The sequence below is a fragment of the Desarmillaria tabescens genome (assembly GCF_030435595.1).
Source record: "Desarmillaria tabescens strain CCBAS 213 chromosome Unknown EV420scaffold_7, whole genome shotgun sequence".
NCBI classification, from domain to species: Eukaryota; Fungi; Basidiomycota; class Agaricomycetes; order Agaricales; family Physalacriaceae; genus Desarmillaria; species Desarmillaria tabescens.
Window position 1 is genome coordinate 1,494,288 of NW_026848306.1, and position 15,629 is coordinate 1,509,916.

Sequence of the window (15,629 nt, forward strand, 5' to 3'; positions counted from 1 at the left end):
AGATTCCAACTTCAACCATCTCATGTTATCCACGTTCCTTCATGAACACATAACGAGTCAGTATGCTTTTCTCCTCCATTGCTCGTCAATAAATGTATTTCTTCTGATTTACCTTAAAGATTATGTCTTCCTCTCATACCAGTGAAGACAGCAGTGGTACAGCATCTCCGATTCCCATACCACAGCCAAGACTTCAATCCCTCCCAGTCCCGGAAGACTTCTCTGTGAATTATACGCGTCGGAATTCCAGACGATCTGCCGACAGTCGACGGGAACGTGCGGAACGTGCAGCTCGCGTCTCTTGCGACGTCTTGGAACTTTATAATACTCAGAAACTTGAGATCCAGACGTTACGGAATGACCTGCACGTAGAGCGTGCGCGTGCGGATGATGCCGAACGAGATTTAAGGGAGGTTGTCAATCGATTCAAGGCTTTGTTCCAAGAAAAGGTGACTGCGGTTCAAGAGGCTACCAAGGCCAAGCAGGAGTTGCAGTATGTCAACTGTAGCTGATAACTGAGAATTGTCCACTGATAATAATATAGACTGCACAAGAATTCCCTGGAAATGGCTCATATCGAGATAGCAAATGCTCAAAAGTTGCTGGAGGCTGTTGAAAGACAGCGTACTCAGGCCGAAGAGGAAGCTCAAGAAGTCAGAGCAATAGCCCATAAGCTACATTTGGAGAGAGAACTACTGAAGGCCGCCGAAGAAGGTCGTCAAAGAGGTTTCGTCGAAGGAATGCAGAGAGCCCGTATGTTCGCTCAGGATTACGCTCCTCGCACAAGTGAAGACGATTCTGACAGATCAGAGTCTTCTTCAAGCGGGTCCTCTACTTCTAATGGCCTCCAGTATCGGAATTCTAGGCAACAATCTACGAAGCCGCCTTCACCGCCGATTCCTTTCCCTGTCCCTGAGCCAGCCCAACCTGAAGCGGTAAATACAACTACTGCCATGCCCTCGCCTCAACTTTCATATGTCGACGTCCCACCTGAAGGATTCATTCCAGACACAGGTCAGGACTCCGTCATTAGACTTCCTCCTCCTCATGAGCTTTCACCGCGACCCCCTACACCTGGGGCTACATTTGTGCCGCCACTTCCTGTCATCCCAGAAGACGGTGAAGAACCTGTTGTCGTTCCTCCGCCCGGCGTTGCAACTGGATCGATCCCAGCTCCATTCCCCGAGCCAATGTTACGCAGGCATCGGTCCCAGGAATCTATGTCGACGTCTATATCCCAATTGGATATCCTAAACAGTAAGAGGCACGGTCCAGAAGGACCGATATACCAAGTACCGCCCCCTCGTCCGACACAGTATATCTATCCGCAAGGATCATATACGCCTTTGAATATACCAGTGTCTTCACGAGAGGCGGGGTTCGACCCTGATTCGCCTACACGGAAAACGCTTTCATTAGAAGATGACGACAGTAGCAGTAGCGGCGACCAAAGTAGAAGTAATGATGGAGCCTTTACTTTTGAGTTTGAAGGCCCAGTACGTTTAATCCTATTCCTACTTATTTATGGTATACTCACCTATAAACAAGTCACGGTCGCCTTCTGGAAGCCCTGCGGATGTCCAATCAGAGAGAAACTTCCTCAGTGCTGATGATGCGCTTAGGCCTAGCTCTGTTCCTCCGCCTCCACAATTTTTCCCTCCTAATTTCGTTCCTCAGGGTACCACGCCTTCACGCTCATCTACCCCGCAGCCGCTTCTACCTCACTCTGTCTCTCGAAGCGCCACCCCCGTAATCGATTTACCGGGCCCGGGCCTCCCACCGGGTTTCATTCCGCAAAGCACGACTCCCATTACCGATCCGCAACCTGTGTCAGATCTTCCACCAGGCTTCGTTGCTCAGACCTTCACGCCCCTGCCTTCCGGTTCGGCGCCTTTGCCTTCCGGATCGACGCAAACCTACCGCAACATTCCAGGCGACTATGGCAGTCGCAGTACCACTCCAAGGCCTGATTCTGGACCTGTGATTCCTTCCCCTGATTTGATGAGGAGAGCTGAAGAGGACGATTCATCGTCGAGTATGTCCGGAGAAACATTGACCACTCCTCGGCCGAAAACATACAGATCGAAAAGTGAATTGAGCTCCACTTTTTCATCGTATTTGGATGGTGGTGTTCCAATTCGACCGCCATCATCAACAGGGAGGAGCAGTAGGAATAGTCGGAAGGGTAACCGATGATCCCATGTCTTAAATTAGCTCCAATTTTTTTGATCGATCCTGATAAATGAACGAATTTACTGGTACATGTACTAATGTAGGTTCTTGTTACATCTCATTTTGCTGTCAAGTTAGTCTCGTTATCCTGTCCGTCATTACAAATAAAAAGTAGGGTATACTAGTCGTCATAGATAAAGGTAAGGTCCGGGTATAAGATCATGGACACGCCAGAGTTGCCAAGAAGATCGAAGTATTCTGGGTGTATGTATTGTATGTGAATGCGAAATATGTACTGCGGAATGTCATCACTGTTTTTCCTTTCCATAGAAGGTCCGATTCCACCGACGGAACATTATTGACTGATAATGACGAAAGTGAAGCGACTGAAGAAGACCGAGATGTTGTCGAAGACGACATCCCAGACCCGAGAATCGGAACAGCGGAAGGCGAGCGATAGACCGTCGGCCGTTTTTCATTCCAGCCCAACGCCGACCATGTTTTAGTATCTCTAGACCCACCCAACCCGACTCTCCGCGGTTGTTGGTTGTACAACCATGTCGCATTTAGGACAATTGCAGAACCCAACACGAAGGTAAATGTGATGTGGAAATCGAACAAGGCTACCGAGGTGAGGAAAGAGAGGACGATGCTGAGGCTGGTTGCAAACCCTTTTAGAATGTTGTCCGAATATTTGATGACCATGGCTGTGACTAGTCCACCAAGCACCTGGACGGCTACAGTCGCCCACGCCCACGGACCAAAATTGTGGAAAAGCGCAGACAGAGAACCAAGGTTCGAGCTGGAACTCGAAACAATGATGGGCGCGATGCATGGAAGGAGGGAGAATAATGATAATTGGACGTTCCTGACCCAGAGGTCACCCTGAGAGTTTTTGAGAACCATCTCAAAATACACGCCAGCAAGTCCCGAGGTAAAACAAGCGGCTACGACTGCTAGGAAGCCCTTGGTAGCATTCATAGAGTGAGCGTCAACAGCAGACGCGTCACCCTTGCCCACACCGGTTTGAATTTGGACGATGCCGACGCCAATAGCCAAGAAAAGGAGAGCTATCCACTGGGTGGAAAGCAGCCTTTTCCGGAGCATCATAACGGAAAATGCGGCTGTCGTAAGGATTTTCATCTGGTAGCTAACTTGAAATGTTGCCGCCTCCAAATTCGAGGCCGCAACATATTGCAAATTATTTTGTACGACTAGGGGCTCATTCAGAATGGAAGACGCTGTAATGAAAGCATGGAACGAACCATATAAGATGGCAGGAATGGAAAGTTTCCAACAATCCGGACTGAACAATTCTGCACAAAGCTTCTTGACACGAACGAGAAGCAGAGAAGGTCTACAGGAACGTAAGAAACCGGACTTTGAGGGCTCTGGGCTGAAGGATACGGGGATTGAGAGTGGTGGTGAGGCGTCAATGCGCGAAAACGCGAAGACGAGGGAGATTACGCCCTTCAGGATTTCGTTCATCAGTACGGCGGTCGCGGCTGAATAGGCCTGGGAGGGAGGTGTAGACACTCTAGAATAGTGCATGATAATCGTTAACGCGGAATTCTGGACGGCCAGCGTCACTAGGCTGCACGCGACGACTGACAGTGAGCTTTGGCGATATTGATAGGAGAGAAGTCGTACGAGATATATTTCAGAGGAACGCCCCACAGCGAGGGTACAGATGGCGCTGCGGCATCGCTGCCCACGACCTGGTTCTCTGTATCGTGGTCGTGCTTGGTATCGGTGTCCATGTTGATTTTAAGGGCATTAGAGCTGAGCTGGGACATTATGGAGCGGTTGGAAATTAAGAAACACACCCAGCGATGACGATGACAGCGACGACGAGGACAATACCACAGTGAAGAGTAGGAAGAAAAGGTGAAGGAAGAGCACTGCGGCCAAGTCCACTGTGCAGGTGAAGAAGAAGTTGGAACGCAATCTGGACAGCCTCATCGTATTTGGTTCGAATTTGGCTGCAGCCTCAAATTTGGCAGGAGACCCCTATCAGTTTCTGTTTCGATTCTCATCGCATCTCGCAGCCGCATAGCTTCGTCTCCATGCCGGTATCTCCGCTCAATTGAATCTGTTCATATGGAAATCATCCAACAATCACCCTTCTGGTATTATATACACTATCAACTTTTATTTACCGGTAATGATAGTTACTTTTTCTCTCGTCCTCATACAGCCCAAAGATACTGTAGGTCGGGCTCCGGTAATTCGCGTAGGCCGCCGGATTTGCATGTTCTAGTCCCATTTGCGTCAGGGAAGGTAGTGGCGGTGGGGACGGCACCCTAGGCGGCTTGTCCGGTGCTCCTCTTGACTGCGCTCCTGACAGTGTCCCACTCGAACCCGATGTGATATCATCATGTGGCAGATTTTCCCCAAGTCGTCCCGCAAGCGTAGCCAAAGATTTGTTCGTCGCTCCAAAGTCCATGTTAAGCATCATGGTCCCCAGCGCGCTTGTATCCACTTCCTTCAACATCTGAAACGACTGACGTTGATATTCATCGCTTCCCAACGAATGTTTAGACTTTTTTGGGACTCGTTTACTGGCCCGTTTCGCATCAACCACACTGAGCGAATCATCTGGGTATATCGTCGGCTGTGGAGATGGAGGCACGCGGTCTAAGGATGGTGATGTCAAACCAATAGCAGATGCTAAGGCTTTCGTATCGCGGTTCCGACGAGAATCGGACCTAGAAAGAGGCGGTAGCTTTTGTGATGCAAAAGGGTCCGCGTTTTCTGCACGAATCTTCGAGGAAGTGGAAGAGGGAATGGTGGAGATACGAGGATAAGAACCTGGCGTGTAATAAGAAGACTTGATTCGACTACGCCCAACAGCGACAGGCCCCGATGGTGCCTCTAAGAAATGCGGGGCGAATTTGGGCGAGGTCACATCAGCTCCATCATATGCACCTAGCTCCATCTTGTCTAGTACATCACTTTTACTTCTTCGTAACGCTGCTTTCGGGGTGCGTTTCATAATGGGGTGGCCATCCGCAGTAAATGCTTTGCTGCTGCCGATTGCTATGCCGATATCCTGGGCACTGATAGGCGACTGAGGGTACAGAGATAACGAGGTTGTGGAAAATCTGCTAACTGCTCGCGCCAATGGGTTCTGATAAGACGGTGTTGTCTTGGAAACGACTAGGGCAGGCACACTCTGAGAATGCATAGGATGAGAAGATAGCTGGGACCGGGGAATGTCATTAGAAGATTGGAGCCATTGTGAATGGGAGTTGAGCGCGTTGTAGTCATATGGAGGATTGTCGTTGCCTAGTTTTCTAGTCATGCCCGCTGCTTGAGCGGGCGCAGGTAGCACAGTAGCCGGAGGATAGTCTGCGAGGGTCCAGAGACCATTCTGCGATGAGAATCTCTCTTTGCCACCAAAGACGGGAGAGTCCTTCTCCTTGATATCAAAAGGTTGATCATCTGCGTACGGGTCAGCCAAGATAGGAAGAGAAGGCTTTGGTCTTGTTCGTCGCCTAGGTCGTGAAAAAGCCTTGATAAGGATGAAGACACCAACAAGTAAGAGCGCAGAGCCGACGGCGAGAGTAGCAATGGCAGCAACAGGTATGCCTTTGTGTGGTTGTGCTGCAGGATGTGTAGGAGACGCTTCTGCAGCCTGGACACTAGCGGCTGGGGATGTTGAAAAGGTGGTCCGAGATACAGGAGGGGCACTCGGAAGCGGCGGTAGAGGAATGAATGTGCTGGAAGATGTTGTCTTAGGACTGGCAGACGGCCGACTAGGACGAGGCGAAGAAGTGAACGTATAGTCAGGGTTATATCCAATGGAATAAACGGTAGCATGGGTTACTGTGACAGAGATAGGATTGGGTGCAGTGGTAACCTCTTCCGCGAGAACTTTGGCTGAGTCGTGCTCAACTTTCTCCGCACTTTTGGTTGGTTTTTCAGATGTTTTCTTCTCGTCTTTATCGTGACCCTTCTCATCATTATTGTGGTTCTTTTTCGTAGAATGAGCATCGTCCTGGTCATTTGTTTTGCGCAATATGATTAGGCGGTTTCTGCGATTGACATTGGAGAAGGGCGGAAAAGGAAAAGAGACTGGTTTGCGAGAAAAAGGAAGTCGCCGCTTGGGCGAATTTCCAAGAGGTGCCATCGAATTATTGATAATGGCGTGCACAACGACCAGCGCGGCGAAAAGAGCGACTCTAAGGAGTTGAACTGACTGGAGCTAGACAACGAGTGATGGCGTTGTGGCTGTGTTCCCGACGCGTCTATCATGTGAGCAAATAAATGCAAAGTCAATATTCGAAATCGCTCCTCCTAAATTGTTCAGACATCTTGTTCTTACACCATCAACTTATACTCGACGTTACTTTATCCATTCACCGCTATAATTTTGCTGTATCTTGTTAATCTGTAACTAGACGCTGTCACTCCGCTGCCTTCAGAACGGGCCACAGCTCGAGTTACGGCATCCAGGACTGGCCTGAAGTTCTTTTTCATCTAGACTGCGTCTTTCTATTCGTTTTCACCGCTACTCGTGAAAACAGTGTTGGATTTTACGCGTAACTGAACCTTGCTTGCAGCATGGTTGGAAACAAGTGCGTTCACTCCTTGATATAATTAGCTCTCCAAATCTAATTTCAGATCTCTTCAAGCGGCGACATTGTTGAAGCCTACAGCATCCTCGATAATTGCCAAGACATCAACATCAACATGCCCCCCAATCATGGAGATACTCACGCTTCCGGCAAGGACATGTCCTCCGACTCTTCTCGAACTTCAGTCTACCCCACGCCGACTTATCACTTACATGGCCTGGGAAACACGCAGACACAATCCGAAAGCCAAGTAAACAACGATTTCTATGACTTCAACGATGGATCACAGAAAGAGAACATAAGCGCACCCGAAGCCATCGTGGAGCCTAAAACAGTCCTCGTACAGGCGGCAAGCCCTGCCCCGACGTCTGTAAATGGTATAGAAACGAGAGGAACAAAAGGATCCTATGTGGGCTCCCCTCCAGATATAACGAAGGTACGAATAAAGTGGTTATTCATCCCTGTTTTTATCGACGCCTTTGTATGTAGACAAGGGGCGTTACCTTCAAATCCCCTCGCGCTGCCACTATCCCAGGCCATGCCACCCCCAACCGACGTTCACTCGCACCCACTCCACCCATAACGTCGCGCTCTGCTTCAACACCGTCTCCTCGTAAAGCGCGCAAAGTCGTCCAGGAAGACTCTTTCTTAACTGTTTTGCCTGATACCGGAGCTTGGTACGTACAGCCGCAATCCAAACCATCCGCCACTCCAGCACAGAGAGAGTCAAAGAAGATGTTCGCGGCGCGTCCTGTAGCTTACGCGTCATCCAGCCCGGAGCGGGTCGCCAAGGTCTTGGTAGAAGCTACACCCTCGCTTTCCGGCGGTTCGAGGTCGTCTTCCCAGCAGTCGCAGCACTCACAGGGCTCAAGCCAGCGATCCGAAGATAGTGGCGACGAGTTTCCTGTCGGGGCTCAACCTCGTCTAGAAGATGAAGATGACGATGAAGACATGTATGAGCATGTCAATGAGAATCCATTCAGGGCCGGAAACCTTAATGCCGATATGGACATCGATCTTCCGCCTGTTGCAGACGGCCTTCATGCTTCGTCTAGTCTCTATGGCACCTCGACAAATTGGGCTACCCAGTTGGAAGAGCAAACTCAACCCGCCACTCAGATCGCTACTCAACCTTCCACCCAGGTCGAGGACAGCTTGGCGCAGGGAACTGTCGCTACTGGTGGTTCGTCCATTGTGACAGATCCGCACCTCTACGGTAAAATTCGCCTCGTCATCCAATCGACTGGCCGAGAAAAATGTCGTCGTTATTTAAAGCGCATGAATATCCCAGGATTTGACCTGGACAATTTTGATCCTGACGATTATAAATCCAGCATGCCCCCTTCTACGCTCAATCCGACCATGTCTTCAGATGTAGGCCTAATGGACGATATCGTGGAAACTCAGCCTTCTAACGAGGACGAAGAAGAAATCCGTCGTCGGGCGGCTATGTTAGCCAATCCTCAAGCAGAAGCCATTGCAAACAGGCCCCGCGGATGATTCTATGGATGTCGTTCCCGACTCAGAACCTCAAGGCGAGTATCGCCTCTCTCCGAAGGTTCCAACGCCTAGTTTGCGAACGAAGGTGACTGCGGAGGACGATTTTAACGAAGTTGTACCCGATTCGTTGGCTGTAGACTTGACCGAAGTGCCGTCGGCTGAAACTCGGATTGGTTTGAGGCGTGAGGAGGAGGAGGAGGAGGAGGAAGAGGAAGAGGAGGACTCATCAGATGATGTTCCCCTCGCACTGAAATCTGTTATCAAGGACAAAGGGAAAGCGCGAGTCGACGTCACTCCAGCACCTAGGGTTGGTGTCCATTTCCTTTGGTTTACAAAATACTCATTCTTTTACCAGAGACCTCCAAGTAACCCTTCACATGAAACACTGACTCCTCCTGCCACTGTCACTCCTGCTTCACGCGCCCGAGGGAAATTCAAGGCCGGACAGTCCTCATACAAAGAGGGGGACGTTCCATCTTCTATCCCTGAAGAGATGCCTGATGCGCAGCCTCACCCTACCCGTAATAAAGGCAAAGGCAAATCGGTCGAACTTCAGTCAACCCGCCGAACTCGCAATCGGCGGGGTCTTCGGAAGCACGATTATTCCGAGCTGAGCGATGATGAAATGGATGTCGATGAAGCCAAACCTAAAGTCGAGCCTGATGACAGCCTATTGCCGAGCACTTCGAACCGCAAACGCAAGCGGGGAGACACTGATCTGTCCAGAGCCGTGTCTCAGTCATCGAGGGGCGGCGAATCATCCAGGTCAAAGCGCAGTCGTTCGGTAGTCTCAACTGCAACCCGTTCAGGATTCAATCCTGGAGATCGCGTCTTTGCTTTTCATGATAGCCTTTGTTATCCGGCAACTTTCGAAGAAGAGGTGGGTGACGATCTGTGGGTGAGGTTTGATGGTGAAAGTAAAAGTATTCGATCTACGCTTGCAAGGCCTTTTTCCGAGCTTCGACCTGGCGACACAGTTACCGTTGTGGATCCTATTATTGAAAACGTTCTGAACGCAGGAACCGTTCGTACGATATTCGAGGACCGAGAGGGCGTTGAGGTTGTTAATGATCATGGAGAAGTGCAGGAGGTGGCCATGAGTATGCTCCGAATCAGTCCCACAGTCCTCAAGTGCTCGTGGAATGAACGTGCGGTCGGGATCTTTTCCGGCTACGGTTTCATTCTTAGTTGCTCCGAGGATCAATCGAAAAGAGATTCTTTGTCCAGCCGCATCAAGAGCGCGGGCGGGAAGGTGATCGCGGACTGGACTAGCGCCCTAGAACTCGATGGAACGTACTCCACTGCGAATAAATGGATCATCAAGGATAGCGATGCGAAATGGAGACTATCGTCTATTGAACGGGTATTCCTTCTTGCCGACCAGCACAGCGAGAAGCCCAAATATCTGATCGCTTTAGCCCTTGGCGTCCCTTGCGTCAGATCGCGGTGGATCGAAGAATCGCTCGAGGCTAACGAGGTACTGGATTGGAGTTCGCAGTTGCTTGAGGCGGGAAGGTATCGTTTCGATGGACCGCTCTTATCGCAGATGGTCAATCTGGAATGGGGAACAGATGGGAGTGTTAAGATGGAGGACATTATGCAAAATCCTGTTGCTATGAAGGTGCTAGGAGGGAAGAAAATCATTTGCTATAGTGAAGAGTTTTTCCCGCTGAAGCAAACGCGGGTAAGGCGGTTCTATTATTAATAATTGCTCATGCTTTCTGACGTTTATTCTACAGAGTGATCGCGAGAAGGAACGCAAGGCGCTAACCTTGTGTCCATTGATCATGCTAGTCATGGGTGCCGAACGTGTAGAAGCGTACAGGAAGAATTCTCGCTGTCAGCTTAGCAATGATGCGTTGCGTCTGGCTGACTACGTCGTTTACAAGGATCAGAAACCTACCGATCCGAATTTGAAAGGTTTGACAAATCTGGTAGACTGGCAGTGGGTGAAACAGTGTCTGATCGCGGGCAGGATTTTAGAGAGGGTTGTTTAGCGAGATTTTCTTGTTACATTTTTTGTTGATTTTCTTGCAGTACATATCATTGTATCCATAGGCAGCTCTTGGGAGCACATATCTTGCAATTCCTTTGTTGAAGTCTTTTGTATCTACAACCGACATATATACTCTACGACGATACGCTTGGCCAAACGGCTAGGTAATACAACAAAGCAATATACACATGAAACCATTGTCCGTTCGGTTACACGGTACGTCGTGACAGTGGCTCTAGCGTAGTTTAATACCACATCTGTTGCATTTTTGCTCAGTATCCATGCTATTTGGAAGTCAAGGTGAGCGATAGTATGGGACATGTCAAGAAGCACTTACAACAAACATATCAAGCCGATAGGAAAGCAGACTACAGCTGTTATAATACCACAGATCCCAAATTTTGTTGTCGGCTCGTGCACACCAGCTGCACATTGAGCATATACTAATCATAGAGGCATGAGACGACGAAAGATAAATCCACTGAAATGAAAACATACATGCTGAGCGATACTCCTCACCAATTTGTGCTGGTGTTTTCGGTGGGGCTTGTGGTGGGGGCTGCTGTGGGGGATGCATGTTGTAGGACTGTTGTTGGGGTGGAGGTGGTTGCGGCTGCCCGGGATACATGCCCCTACCGTACTCGGGCGGTGGTTGGGAAGGATGCTGGTACTGAGGCTCGGGTTGAAGGGGGGCTTTAGGTTCACTCATGGTAGTTGAGACACAACGGAGTATGATCATTCAAGGTTTATATACACTCCACACTGCACTGCCGATGGCCCTGAGACCTGCCAACTTGTATATATATAGCCCCTAATCATGATCATGATCGATTTCATTTGTATAATAGATTTTATTTGTACCTATTAGCTTTCGATGGTTATTGCACCGCCACTCTTTCTTCCTCAATTGCCATGACCGACAGCGAGCAGGAGTACGAAGTTGGTGGGTTTCCATGTATCTCCTAGGCACGGCATCGGATCTTATGGTCTTTCAGAGTCAGTTTTGCTGGCACGAGTCGCGAAGAAGTCTGCCCGAAGCAAGCAATTGATCTGGGTGCGCATATACGCCGTTTGATACTCCCGTCAGTTGATAGAACTTTTGCCATAGCAATATCGCGTCAAGGTTCGTGTAATATCCCCATCTGCTCCAACACATTTTTAAGGTATTGTTCAGTGGAAAGGGTATAGTAGCGAGGAGAGCACGTACGCGTCGTGTTTCCGTAACGGGTGTTCATATTCTTACTCGCGTTTTAGATGGGAGCCAAAAGAATCTTTCGAGGGATCCGAAGACATTCTTGAGCAATTCTGGGCACGAGCAAATACGAATGGGCGTGATATCGATGACCTGAGTCTGTTTCGTGTTGATGAGAACTTTTATCCGACGGGGCCACCGCGTATGTTTGCTCCTCGTTCACATCAACGGTATCAATGAACTCTTGCAAAAACAGGACGTCCAGGGAAGCGAACCGGCGCGGTCGCCGTTGCTCGCGAATCCCTCTCTAGGGGGACAACACGAAGCTGAGCCACAAGCTAGGTCCAAACCTAAATCGAAACGCTCACGGTCGAGATCAAACAAACGGAAACGCAGTCCTTCTGTCGAGAATATTGAAAGCGAACCTCAGCCGAAACGGACCAGAGGGCGGCCTTCAGGTTCTGCTCATCCAAAGCCAGAGAAGAAACCAGTGCCTCTTTCGCATCAGTCCAAGGACAAAGCCACCCTCAAACGCAGTTTGGATGCATCTACTCTCTCGTCGAGGACAAAGCGCAATCATCCTCGCAAGGATTCCCCAGAGATTGTACCTGCCTCGGAAGAGGAGGAGGATGGCGACTATGCGTTCAATTCAACTCCAGTCCAAGCCACAGAAGCGCCTTCTGTGCAATATCCTCCGGAAAGTGTCTCTGCTTCTTCCCCTGCCCTTTCCCTTCCCTCTTCATCCAAGTCAGCCGCGGGACCTCCGGTAGCCTCGTCTTCCACTTTTATTCCTTCTCATCGGGTTCGCGCTACCAACCCCCTTGTAAAAATGATAGACAATCATGATGGCATGGACGGTGGGATCTCTACCAAAACTCGCTTAGGAGCCTCATCTCCCAAGAAGGCCAAGCCTGGGCCAGGACGATCTTCGGCTGGGATTATCACCAAGTCGAAGAGCTCGCTATTAACCTTTACTAAGGGTGGTGGATTACAGTCAGTGAAAGGGAAATATGTGCCTGAGAAGAGGGGTGAACGCGTCCATGATGCAGACGTCGAGATGGTAGCGGTTGAGCCGACTGAAACCAATCCTCCTTTACCTCCACCGACCGGCGAAGAGTTGCTGAATCTAGCAGGTCTGAATGCCGAAGCTGCCAAAAATTTGGATGATTATGAGGATGAATCAGAGAGCAATGGTCCCACGGCCGCCCAGTCCAGGTGCGCGTAGTCTTCATCGATATTGGAGAGTTCTAATTTTCCGTAATTCTCAGTCTCGCCCTTGCCAAAGAAAAACTTTTACCCACAGGATCCATTACTTCAAATAATGCAAGCGCGCCATGGAGAGCTACGATATCAAACACAATATTTGGTCCCCTGTTCGCCCCCACCTTTTCCTATTGTGTCATCGGCAGTTGCTCATATGTTCAATTGTAGTGGCTTGGCCTCCGATGTGCTACCAGCACCAACCACCTGTGACTTGTACGTATATCATCCTCGCCCTACACCGGCAACTGACGAGACTAGATCACAATCTCCAGCCCTGGTCCTCGATCTCGATATTTCGGTGAAGATTCCTGTGGTGCTCATGGACGTCGTATCTGCACCGTCATCATCATCAAGCTGGGTCTTCATCGCAGAGAACAAAGGTCTTCCAGGAAAATTTTATGACGATAAAACAGCGCTCCAGATTTTCAATACATTGCGCACAGGCAGCTCCGCGGCTAGGGTTGTCCCAGCATCGAACATCACGGAGGAGCAGAAAGCTCATTTTGAGCGGTTCCAGGCCCGATTGGATGAAGGCGCCCTGGTGGGTTTCAAATTAAATTCATGGCTTGCGTTATCCAAACTCTTTGCAGTTCATCCTACCTGTTGGCAAAGAAGTGCTAGCACTTTGTTCGTCAGAAAATGCACTATTCTGCCAGCGCCTGAATATCCCCCCTGCGCTTTCGTGTTTGAAAAAAAGTGTCTTACTGACTCGAGTTACGGTGGAGAATATTTCAGCCTATGCGGATGTGGCTGTTCCTGTGGATGCTTTTCAATGGAAACTGTGATTTCTTTCTTTATTATCTGCATGCTTTGCTCTTAGTTATCGGCTTAACGTATTTGCTCAAATTTTAGTGATTCAGTAGAGGTTCATCGTCCGTCACTTTGCGCGTGTGCTTGTGAAATTTAGGGTGCGCCAAAGCTGGAATGGACGCATGGTAAAACTTCGTAAGTGTTTATCTGAAGCCTCTTCTCGATGAACTGCAAGCCATCAAACGCAAGTGCTTTTTAATACTGCACGCTTATACATTCCTGCGCTTATGTTTTGTGGCGGAACTTATCCGCCTCAAACCTCGCATGGTCTGTACTCCGAGCTTCTGTTATCGGCTGTGTGACTGTTCTATTGTCCAGGTGCAGGAAACGCAAGTTCTCAAAGTACGTCCTTCCGAAGACTGAGAAGACTTCGAAACCGCTACATTTAGTGTCGATGGCGAAACGATATCGAATGAACCTGCTGCCAGACTACATCCCAGGGAAAGGTATAATGAACTCTTGCGGACTCTTCTTTCCCGATAAGCAATCAGTGTCTTGGACCATCGATGGTTCAGGGATGTTGATACGTGGGGATACACAACTCTCGGCGTTTTCAAGACTTGAACTTTTGAAAGGCGCGGGCTCGGTGTTTTAACCTCTTTATACCTCATGTCGACGCGTAAGATAACGCCCCAGTCAGAAACTCACCTGTGATAGCCTTCGATTATTGCGGGCATTTGCTAACTGAAAGACTTGGAAGATTTATCAGGGACAAGATTGATGATCCTTGATATTGTTACGGTTACATATGTTCCGGCGGGATCAATAAAAGGCTGGAATTAGATCCCTGGGATGCTCCAATCTCTCCTTTTAACGTCTTCATGCCTGCTCACAAAGTGTGGTTTAGTGTGTACGCACAGTCTGAAGGCATCACGCAATACTAACGAGACCCGTCTAGTCACTGGGGCCAACGCTGGATTTGGACGCTCTATGCTGGAGTGTGCAATCCGTAAGGGTGACAAGGTCGTCGCCGCAGTTCGGCGTCCCGAAACCATGACGAAACTTCAAACAGAATACACTGAAGATAGACTGCTCGTGGTCAAAGTTGATGTGTCGAAACCGGATGAAGTCAATGCTGCGTTTGACACCGTCAAAAAAGCATTCGGACGAATCGATGTGGTGTATAACAATGCCGGATACGCAATCGTGGGAGAAGTGGAGGGAGTACCTCTCAAGGCAGCTCGCGCCGTTTTCGAAGTATGTTTTTTTTTCGAGCGCTCCTAGCGATTACTGATCATATTTATGTATCTCGACAGACAAATTTCTGGGGTTTGGTGTATGTCACTCCGTGCAGCAGTCGCATTTTTTCGCGAGGTCAATCAGCCTCAAGGAGGAAGACTCCTGCAAGTTTCTTCCATGTATGGTGAATCTGTGGGTCCAGCGACGCTTCTCTGATGCGTGAGTAATACTCACCTAGGTTGCAGGCTGATGGTTGCATAGGATATTATTCCGGAACGTAAGTTCTCTTTAAATCACTGTTTGGTGAATAGTTCACGGACGGCAACTTCAGTAAACATGGTCAACTCGATTCACGTGTCATTCCTTATGTGTTTCTAAATCCCGCGGTAGCTGTGAATGCTCTAACGGAAGCATTATCAAAAGAACTTGATCCGGCATGGAATATTAAGGTGGGTGCAACGAGCTATATTGCTAATACGAATGCCAACAGTTTTCCTCCCTCAGCCTACACTGATAGAAGCAGGATATTTCAAAACTGACGCTTTGAGGCTAAAGACCTTCGAAGTTTACGAACATCCTTCTTACACCAATCCGGCAGTCGAGGGAGTGGCCATTCGTCAAGCATTTGCCAACTTCGACCCCAACAACAACCCTTTCATCAGAGGTGATCCTGATAAGTTAAGTGAGGTTGTATATAGGGTAGCGGATATGGAAGATCCTCCACTGTGGCTTCCGCTAGGAAAGGACGCCTATGTTAGGGCAAGGGCAAAAATCGCAAGTTACGTGGCTGAAATAGACAAGTATGAGTCGCTGTCGGAAGATTTAGAACTGTAAGCATATATTTATGGCATACATAAATGTCGCATACTTGTCACGGTGGATGGGTTGCCGGTTACTGGTTTATTATTTAAAAGAAATTGAATTGTGGTTTTGTGGT

General features: G+C 49.1%; 7 protein-coding genes across 7 annotated transcripts; 4 read left to right on the forward strand and 3 right to left on the reverse strand.

The window, feature by feature from the left end:
* The first annotated feature begins 29 nt into the window (after window positions 1-29).
* On the forward strand, window positions 30-2,294 carry EV420DRAFT_1117301 (uncharacterized protein). Its single transcript, XM_060465897.1, has 3 exons — window positions 30-493; window positions 545-1,496; window positions 1,549-2,294. The coding sequence occupies exons 1-3, from the start codon at window positions 123-125 to the stop codon at window positions 2,194-2,196; spliced, it is 1,971 nt and encodes a 656-aa protein (XP_060335268.1). The 5' UTR covers window positions 30-122; the 3' UTR covers window positions 2,197-2,294.
* Window positions 2,295-2,391: 97 nt separating this feature from the next.
* On the reverse strand, window positions 2,392-3,932 carry EV420DRAFT_1264217 (nucleotide-sugar transporter-domain-containing protein; the record flags this gene model as incomplete). The annotated part of the gene is made up of 3 exons (XM_060467216.1): window positions 2,392-3,386; window positions 3,438-3,766; window positions 3,823-3,932. 3 exons carry the CDS (start codon window positions 3,930-3,932, stop codon window positions 2,392-2,394), a joined length of 1,434 nt encoding a protein of 477 aa, XP_060335269.1.
* Window positions 3,933-4,201: 269 nt separating this feature from the next.
* Window positions 4,202-6,408, reverse strand: EV420DRAFT_1520922 (uncharacterized protein). The gene has a single exon (XM_060472194.1). The coding sequence runs from the start codon at window positions 6,302-6,304 to the stop codon at window positions 4,328-4,330; it is 1,977 nt and encodes a 658-aa protein (XP_060335270.1). The 5' UTR covers window positions 6,305-6,408; the 3' UTR covers window positions 4,202-4,327.
* A 1,695-nt stretch (window positions 6,409-8,103) lies between these two features.
* Window positions 8,104-10,410, forward strand: EV420DRAFT_1117359 (uncharacterized protein). The gene is made up of 3 exons (XM_060465898.1): window positions 8,104-8,559; window positions 8,608-9,936; window positions 9,992-10,410. Exons 1-3 carry the CDS (start codon window positions 8,257-8,259, stop codon window positions 10,247-10,249), a joined length of 1,890 nt encoding a protein of 629 aa, XP_060335271.1. The 5' UTR covers window positions 8,104-8,256; the 3' UTR covers window positions 10,250-10,410.
* Window positions 10,411-10,483: 73 nt separating this feature from the next.
* EV420DRAFT_1638880 (uncharacterized protein) lies at window positions 10,484-10,957 on the reverse strand (the record flags this gene model as incomplete). The annotated part of the gene is made up of 3 exons (XM_060476892.1): window positions 10,484-10,532; window positions 10,586-10,691; window positions 10,747-10,957. The coding sequence occupies 3 exons, from the start codon at window positions 10,955-10,957 to the stop codon at window positions 10,484-10,486; spliced, it is 366 nt and encodes a 121-aa protein (XP_060335272.1).
* Window positions 10,958-11,097: 140 nt separating this feature from the next.
* On the forward strand, window positions 11,098-13,488 carry EV420DRAFT_1729951 (uncharacterized protein; the record flags this gene model as incomplete). The annotated part of the gene is made up of 10 exons (XM_060479897.1): window positions 11,098-11,191; window positions 11,244-11,302; window positions 11,357-11,371; window positions 11,423-11,451; window positions 11,503-11,642; window positions 11,752-12,655; window positions 12,709-12,813; window positions 12,872-12,916; window positions 12,962-13,244; window positions 13,294-13,488. Exons 1-10 carry the CDS (start codon window positions 11,161-11,163, stop codon window positions 13,486-13,488), a joined length of 1,806 nt encoding a protein of 601 aa, XP_060335273.1. The 5' UTR covers window positions 11,098-11,160.
* Window positions 13,489-14,334: 846 nt separating this feature from the next.
* On the forward strand, window positions 14,335-15,526 carry EV420DRAFT_1618790 (NAD-P-binding protein; the record flags this gene model as incomplete). The annotated part of the gene is made up of 8 exons (XM_060475388.1): window positions 14,335-14,359; window positions 14,412-14,710; window positions 14,770-14,782; window positions 14,808-14,884; window positions 14,938-14,969; window positions 15,024-15,031; window positions 15,083-15,141; window positions 15,197-15,526. The coding sequence occupies 8 exons, from the start codon at window positions 14,335-14,337 to the stop codon at window positions 15,524-15,526; spliced, it is 843 nt and encodes a 280-aa protein (XP_060335274.1).
* Between the last annotated feature and the right edge of the window lie 103 nt (window positions 15,527-15,629).